This window comes from Uloborus diversus, chromosome 7 (assembly GCF_026930045.1).
Source record: "Uloborus diversus isolate 005 chromosome 7, Udiv.v.3.1, whole genome shotgun sequence".
In the NCBI taxonomy this organism is placed as follows: Eukaryota; Metazoa; Arthropoda; class Arachnida; order Araneae; family Uloboridae; genus Uloborus; species Uloborus diversus.
In genome coordinates this window covers 16,508,053-16,521,004 of record NC_072737.1, presented here as the reverse complement: position 1 = coordinate 16,521,004, position 12,952 = coordinate 16,508,053, and the positions used below count along the sequence as shown (strand labels likewise).

The 12,952-nt window shown below is 39.2% G+C and overlaps 1 protein-coding gene across 1 annotated transcript; it reads right to left on the bottom strand.

Annotated features, from left to right (window-relative positions):
* Nucleotides 1-9,948: 9,948 nt before the first annotated feature.
* LOC129226292 (gastrula zinc finger protein XlCGF8.2DB-like) lies at nucleotides 9,949-10,797 on the bottom strand. Its single transcript, XM_054860896.1, has one exon. The coding sequence runs from the start codon at nucleotides 10,795-10,797 to the stop codon at nucleotides 9,949-9,951; it is 849 nt and encodes a 282-aa protein (XP_054716871.1).
* Between the last annotated feature and the right edge of the window lie 2,155 nt (nucleotides 10,798-12,952).

Sequence of the window (12,952 nt, the reverse complement as noted above, 5' to 3'; positions counted from 1 at the left end):
ATGATAATAATGAAGTTAGCGAGTGTCGGAATTTCAACCTTACACGAATCTGAAACCTACGGCTTAGAATCTAGATGAAGAATCATGAGCTGAAAAAAGAAACAAATTAGACAGGAGCTTCTTTCTCATAGTACGGGAACACCTAACAGTTAGCATTCCAGAAGCAAGAATAAGTCGAGACCCACTCAGCTTTTACCTATCCATCCTTTTCTTCATCTCATTCTTCTGCATTTTTTCATGCATTAGGAACTCTGATCTTTCCATGGTTGCTGTTAGAATAAGTAGTTAGAAATTTCGGATTGGATTTTAGATTCATTTTCGTTTGAAACTGTTTAAAGCTTGATAACTTTTTGCATACAAAGTCTCTAAATCTGAAGCCAGACGAGAGGCAAAAGTTATTTTCAAGCTGTCTAGTTATTAGTTGCCCTGGGTGAAGATTATGGACACTTATGCACTGTGGAAAAAAACCCGAACCACTTCTCCTCTCCTTGTTAACCTATTTAGTTGAAAGAGGATCCAGTTTTGCCCCCCCCCCCCCAGCTCCTCATAAAGTAACAATCTCGTTAAAGAACGAACAAATAAATTTTCAAACTTTCTTTTTTATCTTTTTTTTTTTTTTTTTCAAATCTTAACTGTCAATGTCTTCAATTCTTCCAGGTTCCATTTTTTTAAGTACCAATAAAAAATGTACTATGGTTTTTGAAAAGAATATCAAAAATATAAGTTAAGTACGTCCCTTCAAATGTCAGTTCTGCTTGGAAAAGGACTGAAAAACTGAAATAGTGCTTTTATATTTGCAGAAATATCGATGCTCTCTAGCATCTGTTTATGTTTTTTAAGGAAAAAGAGGGGGGGGGGAGCGATAGGTTGAGTCAGAGGTATGAGTCAGCTTTCAGAGGAAGTAATTGGCCAACGAAAGACTAGGAACCACCGAGACAGTTGAAAGAAAAAAATTACTCTTTTGCACAAAAAAGATTTATTATGAAATAACTCATTTCTGGGCACAAGTGCACTCGAAAATTAAAATCCCTGCACCAACTCTATAAAAGAGTATAGCTTCGAGACTTCTAGTTGAAGAATTAATTGAGGGAACACCAGTATTTTGAAAACAATTTGTAGGCGTTATTTATTATTATTATTATTATTTTTTTTTTTTTTGTCAATAATGAGTTCCTTCTTTTGTCACAAGACAGGAAATGTGATTTTAAAACCTTTGTGGTTGGAAAGTTCTTTTTACAAAACTCGCAAGAATAAGGAAGGGAGTGCATTTTAACATGAGACCTGAAGGTCGAACTACAACCCTAGATCGTAGCTTAAGTAGCGACACGTGAATGTGGTGTTTCCTGATTGTGAATTAACATGGAGTTAATAAGAAACCACTATTAAGAAGCAAAACACGCCACTTTGCCACAGCAGACATAGAAGAAAGCATCGTTTGGCCCCAAGATGGCGGAAATGTCGCTACTTAAGCTAAGATTCAGGGCTTTAGGTCGAACTAGTGCCGAGAGAGTTATCACAACAGTCGCACTAAGATGGCTTCTCGTTGGTGTGAATCCTTGAATACTCCTTCAGGGAGTAGCTTACTGCAAACGACATCCCGCAGCATAAGCAAACAAATGACTTCGCTCCTGTATGCGTCTTCTCTTGCTTCTTCATCTCGTATCTGCGACGTCACTATCACACTTCATTTTACAAAAGCCACAAGGAAATGATTTTTCCATGTGACTCTTCATGTGAGAGTTCAGACCTACGTGATCAACAAAGGTCTTAAGGCAGAGCTTACAGATCTCTTGTATGCCTCCTTACGTGCAGAGTTTCACAAAAGCCACAAGGAAACGATTTTTCCTTGTGACTCTTCATGTGAGAGTTCAGACCTACTTGATCAACAAAGGTCTTAAGGCAGAGCTTACAGCTGCAAGACCTCTCTCCTGTATGCCTCCTTACATGCACAGTTAACTTTTTCTTGGTACCAAATAACATTCCACATGTCTGCAGCAATGAGGTTTGTCGTTCGTGTGACACCATGCGTGAGTATTTAATTTTGACTTCGTTGTGAATGCTTTTCCGCAGCAGTCACAAGGAAACGATTTTTCCATGTGACTCTTCATGTGAGAGTTCAGACCTACGTGATCAACAAAGGTCTTAAGGCAGACCTTACAAATGTAAGGCCTGTCTCCTGTATGGCTCCTTACATGCACAATTAACTTTTTCTTGGTACCAAATAACATTCCACAATTTCAGCAGCAATGAGGTTTCGTACGTGCGTGAGCATTTAATTTTGACTTCATTGTGAATGCTTCTCCGCAGCAGTCGCAAGGATAAGATCTCTCTCCCGTATGTGTTCGCCTGTTCTCTTTCAACTCTCCTTCGCTTAGAAACCCTTTTTGGCAGAAGTCACAGCAAAAACGGTTTCTCAGCAGAATGAACAACCAAGTGATATCTCAAACGAGGACGAGTTGCAAATGCCTTTCCACATAGTTCGCACAGACGTAAGGGTTTTCACGGGCATGACTTCTCACATAAATTTTCAAATTATGCGCTGTGGCAAGAGAGTTTTGACAATATTCACACGTAAACAACTCTTCTTTCAATGTGTTTCTTATCCTGAATTTCGGAAAAATATAACATACGCCCAAGATAATATTTGGTAGCGTCTTCCTGAAATAACAAATATAGTCTAGTGTGCTATGTAGGGAGTTAACAGCTGTCTAAATAATTAGTTCTGGTTTTGTGTACTACCACTTAATTAAATCTGCTGTTCCAATACCTTGCAAGTAATTGATATGAGTGCGTTAGAAAGAAAAAAAAAATATTTTTATCACTATAATAGAGTTAATGTCCTTGAAACATCAATAGAAGCAAAATATTTCCTTTAAGTCGGCATTTACTGGGGTTTTGATATATAATCCGTGTGTATCTTTTTACTTATGAAATGGTGGTATATTTATTCAAAAATACAGCAAATTCCTTGCAAAAATTGGCAGTTCAAATGGACTGAAGCGTTGATTTCAGAATGTCGACAAAAATTGTGCATGTCACTGTTGATATTTCCTCTTTCAGAAGAAGTTGCTATAGTTCTTTGGCACAAACTCGATGACTTGGAGAGTCTATACGCTTTCAAGCACTTTATGAAGCTATGGCATTTTAAACGTTGAGGAGAGCACTTCAGACACAAGTTTCAACCTGGAAAGATGAAAAGAAATACAAATTACAACCTGTGATGGGTACTTTAAAAAAGCATTTGAACAGAAAAAAAAAGCAATATCTTATAGCTAAGGTTATATAGAAAAACTTTTACTTAGGTTTTAGAAATCAAAACGATAAATTTAACAGTGAAAAGGGATGGGTACTGTTGGGTTGTTCCATTATTATTGGTCGCAACCGATATAGGCATCTTCTACAAATCACTCCGGCAGTAGCTGTAGTGATGAAACACTAAAGGCTCCTACTTAAGCATAGTTCAGACAGCGTCCACACATCACGTTCGGCACGTAAAGCGGACAGACTTACGTTTTTCGAAAAGGGAGTAGCATTCATACTTTGCGAACGCGAGAAAACACATGTCAGTACTCTCACCCAATAGAGAGTGCGCGCTCATCTCGTGGAGTCCAATGAAATGCGATTCCTAACTCTACGGACGTCAGATATCTGGCTTCTCGTCCCGTCGAAGGGTCCCGTACAATACGGCTTGCTGTCATGGCAACGCCGATCGAAAATTGGTTTTGGGAAGAAAAAAAGCGGAGCTCACGTGCCGTAGGGACGCAGTCTGAATGTTGCCTTAGGGAAGCGGAACACACTGCTTAATCAACTTGACTTTGATTTCAGCGTCAAGCGTGAGATCTACGCCGGTGTAATCCAATCAAAATGTCGCTAGATTTTTTCCCAGAAGAAACATTTATTGAGATGGTTCAGCTGAATCCTGTGCTATACAACGTATCGAAGAAAGGATACAAGGACCAACTAGCAAAAGAAAATTGCTGGAAAGCAATTTCAGAATCGATAAATGTTTCAGGTAATTTTAAAAGTTAATAATTATAAGAAAAAAAATACTGTTTTCATGTCTAAGAAAATGAACTAAATTCATTATTCTGTAAACGATGCATATAATTTGATTTTCCTTGCCTCTAAATAAGAATATGTGATCAAAACGTTACTTAAACAATTCACCTTCAACGTACTCTGGAAATACACGAATTAAAGTTCACAATTGTTTGTATTTAATGTTATTAGTTCTTCATTTTCTTCCTCTTCCAGCAGCAATGCTGTAATAAGACGTTTTTTAGTTGCAAGATCCATTTCTCGTTTTGTGTCTCGATTTGTTTCAGTTTTGCAACGCAACTGCTCTCTCGCGAAAAAAACTCGGTCAGATTTCCCGCGCGCGATTGGGGTTGCCTAGGAAAACACTTTGGCGTAGCTCCTCGCTGCTCTTCAACTCGTCGCACGCTGACGTCGGCGATGGGCGCGGTTAACGCGACCTAGGAAACCAGTGCTTTAAGCGTAATTCAAATAGCGTCCGCACATCACGTAAAAGCGGACAGAGTAACGTTTTCCGAAAAGGGAGAAGCATTCATACTTTGCGAACGCGAGAAAGGCACATGTCAGTACTCTCACCCAATAGAGAGAGCACGCTCATCTCGTGGAGACCAATGAAATGCGACGCCCAGCTCTGCGGACGTCAGATATCTGGCTTCTCGTCCCGTCGACGGGTCCCGTACAATACGGCTTGCTGTCATGGCAACGCCGGCCGAAAACTGGTTTTAGGGAGAAAAGTATACGTCGGTGACGGATGTGCGGAGACGGTGTGAATGTTGCATTAGGGAAGCGGAAAACGCTGCATATTCGCCAGTAGGGTCACTGGAGACACTTAGGGACCTGATGAAGCAACGCGACGTGCACATATTCGGTGATTGCAAAAGCGACCCAACATTTCAATAAAGCTTGGAATGCGAGCACGAAATGTTAACGAACAGTCTGTAGATTGTCGTTGGGGCGGAACTAAATCATTAACCTCGAGTCGGTCGTCCTGTGAGGTGTAATGTGACTGCGACTAAAGTCAATGACGGCTGGGAAACGATCTGTTTGAAGCACAATTTTGGCGGCAATGGACATGGTGAAAAAGCTCGAAACATGGGTACCACATCAACTAAAACGGAAGCGAAGTGTCTACATTAAGACGTGTCCGTCTCCATAGAAATGGGAGGTTAGAAACCCATTCATTATATCCTTACTGTGGATGAAAATGGGGATTGTATGGCTCACAAGAGTAAAGTAAAAGGTAGTTATAATTAAATTTACCCTGTTTAGACCCCTCTAGCGACCGTTCTACACATCGGATTTCGATGAAACTTGGAATATAGATTTATAGACCATGGGGAGTAGGATTATGCAATAAAAAAAATTAGTTCAAAAATCTACCATTAGGGTAGAACAGGGCGCATGAATTAAATAATACGGAGACTGTGTCTCAAAATCGATTTTATTTACAGAATTTGTTCAATGTGCATCTGCGTCAATCACGTGTTCAAAACGTGTTATAGCGTGAGCCACAGTTGCACGAAGGGTTTCCTTATCAATAGCATGAACATGGCGCCTTATGCTGTCCTTTAATTCAGGCACCGCCCGTATGCTTTCACCATAGACCCGATTTTTCAGGAAGCCCCACAATCTGAAGTCACACGGATTTAGGTTCGGCGATCGCGGGGGCCAAGCTGCAGGAAAATGCCTAGAAATTGTCCTGTCATCACCGAAATGCATACGAAACAGTGCCTTTACTGGACGAGGAATGTAAGGGGGGGCACCATCTTGCATAAAGACAGTTGAGTCCAAACACACTGGTTGTTGCAAAGCAGGAATGACTTGCTGCTCAAGAAGTGCGCAATATCGGGGACCTCTGACGGAACACCTTTTAGGATCTTAGGGTGGGGTTTCCTCGAAGAAATAGGGACAGAGGATGAAATCACCGTTGACCATACAGTAATGTAATCGGGATGCAGTGACTCTTCATACACAACATTGTTGTTGCCGGATGTTTTACGTGTGTAGAACGCCCCCTATCGTCGATTTTTGAACTATTTTTTATTGCATAATCCTGCTCCCCATGGTCTATATAATATATATTCCAAGTTTCATCGAAATCCGATGCGTGGAACGGTTACTAGAGGGATCTAAACAGGGTAACTTTAATTATAACCACCCTGTACATCAGCCTGCAAAACTAACTCCCAATTTCAAGCCTTCATCCACAGATTTTTTTTTCTTTTGTGGATTGCCAAGCCCGTGGTCAATTAGGAGTTCTTCCTGATGGGCTAAGATGATTAAAAAGGATGTGTCCTGCCATCCGTTGGTTGAATGCCACAGGAAACTTCGCATCAAACAAGCAACTCGTCATTAGGCCAGGTTCTATACAATTCCAAGATGGAGCTAAACCCCATGTCAGAGTACTGTATATGACTGTAATGGAATCTTAAAATTCATTTTAACAAAATTTCAGACGTCTAAATTGTTTGAAATTTCGTAACTATACAAAAGAAAACACACACAATAATTTAGATTTGGGCCTAAATCAATTCCACGGGGCTGCTACTGCCCCGTGGAAATGGAATGCTTTTCTCGTCTGGTATAAGAACTGCAATATTTTTTTTTTTTTTTAAATATTGCAGGGACTCAACGTAACATATTATGCAACTGAACTTTTATGGGACTAGAGGCTGATGGCTTTGGAGTCAACTACTCGTCACGCGATTGAACGGCGCAGGTGATCAGTTCTCATACTGTTCACCTCTGAGAAGTTGATCTATGACCTTGAACAAGGCCATTTCTTTCACGGGAGAGCAAGCAATAAGAAGAGGAATTGTTAGGTGCAGAGTTGGGCTACCATTGCAACCCTTTTATTGGCGAGAAAATATTAGCTATATTGTCCATTGGGGTTTGCAGAATATTCATGCTCACTCAGTGAAAGCTAAATAAGGGTTTTATAGAAACAATTATTCACAAAACACGATATCACAATACAAACAACAAAGAGACTAAAGTTCCAGATGTTGCTACATGGAAGTTATCCCATCGTCTGCGCAGATGCAATATGTCGCCAAAAGGTGGCGTTGCCTCACATTAAAAGATTCTTATTCATGAGAGGGAATGGAAGTGTGAGTGGCATTGATGTATTTACTCCAACAGAAAATCCTGTACCGCTTGATATTTCTTACCTGAATCATATTGTTTGCCAAATGGGCGATGACACTGCAAACTAAATCCACAAGTTTTTAGCCCTTTTTCCTCATCCCTATTTCAACAAATGGAATCGTTTAATCGGTCAGACAGCGGAGCTCCCTTGCTAGAGGTGAACAGTACAGTTTGGCTGCTGTATCTCAAATGCTATGATTCTTTCTTTTAGGGTTCGAGAGGTCCCAGTTTCGAAAAAAGCCACAGCATTTTAGTAATGTTTTGTATAATCCCGTGAACTAGAACATTTGGAATTTTTTTACATAACTTTTACCCTTTTTATGAAAAAATATTTAAGAAAAGAAAATGTAATTAACTACTTTTAAAATTGATTTGCACGTTGCGTAGTGAATCTGTAGAAAAATCAAAACATTCCCAAAACAATATTTTTTTATTGTACATAAATAAATAGATAATTCATTGAAAACTAAACTTCCTTCAAACAGATTACTTGAACATCAAAAAGGGGGGGGGGGAGGGAATAAGAGCACAGACATATTAGGACACAGAAAATTAGGGGGAAATTAGTTGTATAAACTTATTCAATTTTCCTAAAAAGGAAGATACGCCAACATTGTCGTAAATCCTAGAAATCATTAAATTAATGTTCATTCAAAAGATCTTAGTCTAATATGTATTGTTACTAATCCTGTAAATAGTAATTATTGTAGTAACGTAACCTGTAAATAGTTTCCCGTAATGAATATACAACCCCTTAACATATGGCTAAAGTATACGACCCCCTATTTCCTTTTTGTTCATTGATAAAATTTGATAACGGTCTACTTTTTTCCAGAAGCGTGTGGAATATTTGAGAAATTTCTTTTCGGTGTGTATATAAACCGTTACGCTGGATAAAGAGGGGAGTTTCGATTGAGATTTCGAACTGAGAGCGTATTTGCTCTGTTTATTGCGAGGCATTTCGCTGTTGTTTTCGTATTTGGAAGTAAATACGTGTGTAAACGTTGAGTTTACGGTGTTGTGTGATAATTGCTTAATTGCTGATGAATAATTTAGCAGTTGTTGAAGATCTTTCCTGTACATAGTGTAAATAAAGCTCCTGTGTTTATATTAAGAACTGTGTCTTCATTTCAAGAAAGTGGAAGTCGCGCCGGAATCCGTTACAGTATTTTTACTACAAAAAAAAAATTAGTTCCGTCAACACGTTGCTAATTCATGAACTTTTGAATCAAATTTAGCGGCACGAAAGAAGAAAAAGGTCTAGGAGGTTAAAAATACTCTTAAAACATATCTGAGAAAAGAAATTCTCAAATGTTTCATTTTTATACTGATATTAGATACCTAATTGTCTTTTGTACAATGTTAATATCAAACGTTCTCCTTCAGAACCGCCCGCCGCAATGCATCGACTTTTTACGCCTAAATTACCAATCTTTAAAAACTAAAGTGTCTAGTGTAAATGATTTATGTGACTAAAACCACGTTTTACCCCTAGTATAAGATCCGGCTAGGCAGGTCCAACTTCTTGGAGTACATAACTATTAATAAAAGTATTAATATTACAAACACGATGGGATAGGGTTGTCTACTCAAGTGTGGTCAAATGATACGGTTTTCGCGATTCTAAATTTCAGTAATTAATCCTGCAGACTTTCTACACATCTTCAAATGAAAGACGAAATTTTCCAAAATCGGCAAAATCTCTTCAGATTTCTGGCAAACTTTCCTGCGATTTCCCCCGTGAATTTTCCTATCTCTTTCCCGCGAAAATGTCCAGTTTTGAGCGGAATAAGCGTCATTTGTGGGAAATTTAGATCTACGAATTTGAAGAATCTGCAGAAAATTGGCAAATTTCTACAAAAATTGAAGATACCTGAAGAAAATCAGCATCGTTATTTATTGAAACTTTAAATCGCAACAAACCTATAATTTGACCACTTTTGCAAATTTGAGCAAAATTTCGATTTGAATTTAAAAACACCTGCAGAAACTCTGTACAATTACTCAATTATGGAAATTTTGAATCGAAAACACCGAATGATTGGACCACAATTGGTAGCAAATGTACATCAAATTGCTGCAAAATGTTAAACATCATAGATTCATTCCATATCACGTCCTCATCCAACCATCTCCGATTTGGAAGACGTTTTAGAGAGGTGCCTTTGAAACTAATCTATGCACATTTTCAGCTTCCAAGGCACAAATCATGAGGATCTAGGACACCTTAAAGAGTAAAATAAAAGTGGGCTTCAAAATGGCCTACAATGGGGGAAAACATGCCAAACATGCCAATTCGTTTCGCAAAGCTGATCCGCCATTTTGGAGCTACCCCCCCCCCCCCTCCCTAATTTTTATTGATCCTAGATCCTCAGGGTTTGGATCTTGGAAACTGATAATTTGCACAGATTAGTTTCAAAGGCATGTCTGCACATCTATGAAATTTCGTTCAAATGGGAGATGGTAGGGTGGAAACGACGAGGTCACTTGGCATGGAATGGCTCAGTTTTTGACGCAACTTTGCTACCAGTTTCCTGCAAAAGGCACGAATAATAGCAAAGTTGCGTCAGCTATTAAGCTCAGCTTAAATAATAGCGAACCTTTTTTACCTGCTGTGATGTCCTTACGCAGAAAAATTTTGGGCCTTCATACTTTGACGTAAATCTGGCACTCGTGAGCTCTTACTATACAAGCTGAAACCCAATTAGTGGGAACAACAACATTTTCATTACAAGGTTTAGGCACAAAGAATCTCAACTTCATGAGTCAATCCACTTTTTTATCGCACGCAAGTAAGTGCGATTTCAAAACCTTCTTGCTTGGGAACTTCTTCTCACAAAACTCACAAGAATGTGGCAGGGAATGCCTTTTAACATGCTCCCTATAGGCCGACCTAGCACCAAAAGACTTATCACAGTAGTCGCACGAAAACGGCTTCTCGTTGGTGTGAACCCTAAAGTGCCTCTTGAGGGAGAAACTTTGAGCAAACGACTTCCTGCAGCAGATGCAGACGAATGGCTTGTCTCCTGTATGCGTCCTCTCGTGGTTCTTGGCTTCGTCTTTCCGACTGAACTTCCTGTCACAAAAGCCACAAGGAAAAGACTTTTCCTGGTGGCTCTTCATGTGAGCGTTCAGACCCACGTGGTCGACAAATGTTTTAGGGCAGAGTTGGCAAGAGTAGGGCTTGTCGCCGGTATGCCTCCTTATGTGCACTGTTAACCTCTTCTGGGTGTGAAATGTCTTCCCACACTCTTCGCAGCAATGGGGTTTATTGTTCGAGTGACACAACGCGTGGTCATTCAGCTTGGACTTGGTTGCGAATGCTTTTCCGCAGCAGTCGCAAGGGAAAGGTTTCTCCCCGGTATGGGTCCGTCTGTGTTCTGTCAAGGCTCCTTTCCGCAGAAAACCTTTCTGGCAGAAGTCACAGCAAAATGGTTTCTCAGCAGAATGGATTTCCGAGTGATATTTCAAACGCCAACGAGTTGCGAATGCCTTCCCACATTGCTCGCAGGCGTAAGGATTTTCCCCGGTATGTCTTCTGACATGGGCTGTCAAACCATGCGCGGTTGCAAGAGTTTTTCGACAATATTCACACGTAAACAACTCTTCCCCCATGTTGTTCTGGATCACGGAAAAACACAAGCACACATGTAGAGATTCAGAAACTTCGCTTACCGTCTTCCTGAAGTAATAAAGATAGCCAGCTGTCTTATAGGAAGGAAGTCAAAACCAATCTAAAGAATAGACTCTGCTTTTGTTCATACGCTTTTGAAAATCTGACTATTGTAGATAATCTATTGCTTAAATATCTTGTTGTAATTAAGTGATAATTTTTCTTTCATCTTCCTTACGCATTGAATTTATTATTGAAGGAGTGTACCTTGCTGCTTCTAATACAAATCCAATTTATTTCGGAAATATTTTTTTTTTCGATAAATGGCAAAAGAATTTTCAACTACCTATGATCTTTTTCATTGCTCGAATCTGAGCATATTAAACAGCTAATTATTCGAGTTGAGTAATTTTTAGATCATATTTGTCAATTGCTCTGTGTGAATATCTACAGTAAATATCACATTTTAAAAGTAAACTACAGAGTTATTTAATTTGCAATTTAAGGCAATTTCAGAACTGATACAAATAATGATTCTTCATTAATTATTCCAAAACTGCTATCGTTATGAGTGCTCCGAATGGATACAAATATTCTTGCCAATGTAATTGATCAAATCTCGTCGAAGCAACAATATTTGAATGAATCGGTAGTTATTGTTTACTTGCAAATACCGGTTCTTGACGTTAACGTTGAAACATTTTTTTGTACGAGTTCGTTTACGTATCAGTTATTGGTAAATTATTCAATAAGTTATACATTTGCAAAACATATTCCAAATTGACTTAAACAGTGATTCTAGAGTCGGCAAAAATTTTTGCATTCTTATCTTCTTCCAGTAGAATGTCCTGTGGCACTTATTAATCACCAACTCGATGGCTTTGTGTAGTTTCCCAAAGAAGTGAATCACAAAATACACAGAAGAATTTATACACTTTTAAGCGCGATATGATGTTATGGCATTCAAAACGTTGAGAAGAAGGAAGAGGATTTCAACCTGGAAAAGTGAAAAAGAATTACAACCTGTCAAGGATATTAAAAAAGTTATTTTTTGATACAGAAATGAAACAGCAATACATAATTGCTAAAATAAATAAAGTAAATCGAAACGTTTCTGTGGATTTTAAATCCAAAAAAAGTTAGTGTTTGGTTGTTGGGAGGCTAAGTGATAGTCAGTGATAGTATGACATTAAAATTCAAGAACTAAACTTCTAAAGATACATGAAATACACCGCCAGCTCAGTCATTCCAGCCGATGACTGCAGTTTGGTGCTTATTAGTACTCATCAGCCCGGCATAGGAAGTGACTGAGCTGAAGGTGGAAAACTTCTTAAGGAAACCAAGAGTGCCAAACAAACTGGTGGCTAATACAGAATTAGCACTGACCAGACGAGTGACCGAAGCAATGGTTCGGTTCAAGTCGTAGATTGAAGGCAAGGCATGGTATATTCACTAAGCTACCGCCCTATAGCTAGGATTAATTCTATATTAGCTACCAGTTTGTTTGGCACACTTGACTTCTTTAAGAGGTTTACACCTCCAGCTCAGTCACTTCCTATGCCGGGCTGAGGAGTGCTAATAAGCACGAAACTACAGTCCTCGGCTGGAATGACTGAGCTGGCGGTGTAAAGGGTTTTTTTTTTTAGAGTTATAGAACTTTAAGTTGGCAACACTGTTTGATATGTGTGCCATTTTGATAGCTGTCACTTGTTTTGTGTTCAGTTCGGTTTGCCATTTCATCATGAATAGACAACAAGGCGGTGCAAAATGCCACACAGCGCGTGTCACAATTGATTTATTGAAAGAAACGTTCGGTGAACGAATAATTTCGCGTAATGGACCCGTGAATTTGCCTGCAAAATCATGCGATTTAACACCGCTGGACTACCTTTTGTGGGGCTATGTGGAGTCTCTGATCTGCACCGATAAGCCACAGACGATTTGACGCCTTGGAAGAGAACATTCGCCACCTTATTACTGACATACGGCCTCTATTGCTGCAGAAAGTGAGAAAATTGGACTTTCCAATTGGCCAGCCGAGGTGGCCATATGCCAGAAATCATACTTAAATAAAAATGGCAAAGAAAGTAGCAGCACGTGAATTGTTCATTAAATAAAATATTATTTTTCGCCAGTTTGGCATAACCCAAAATTGTG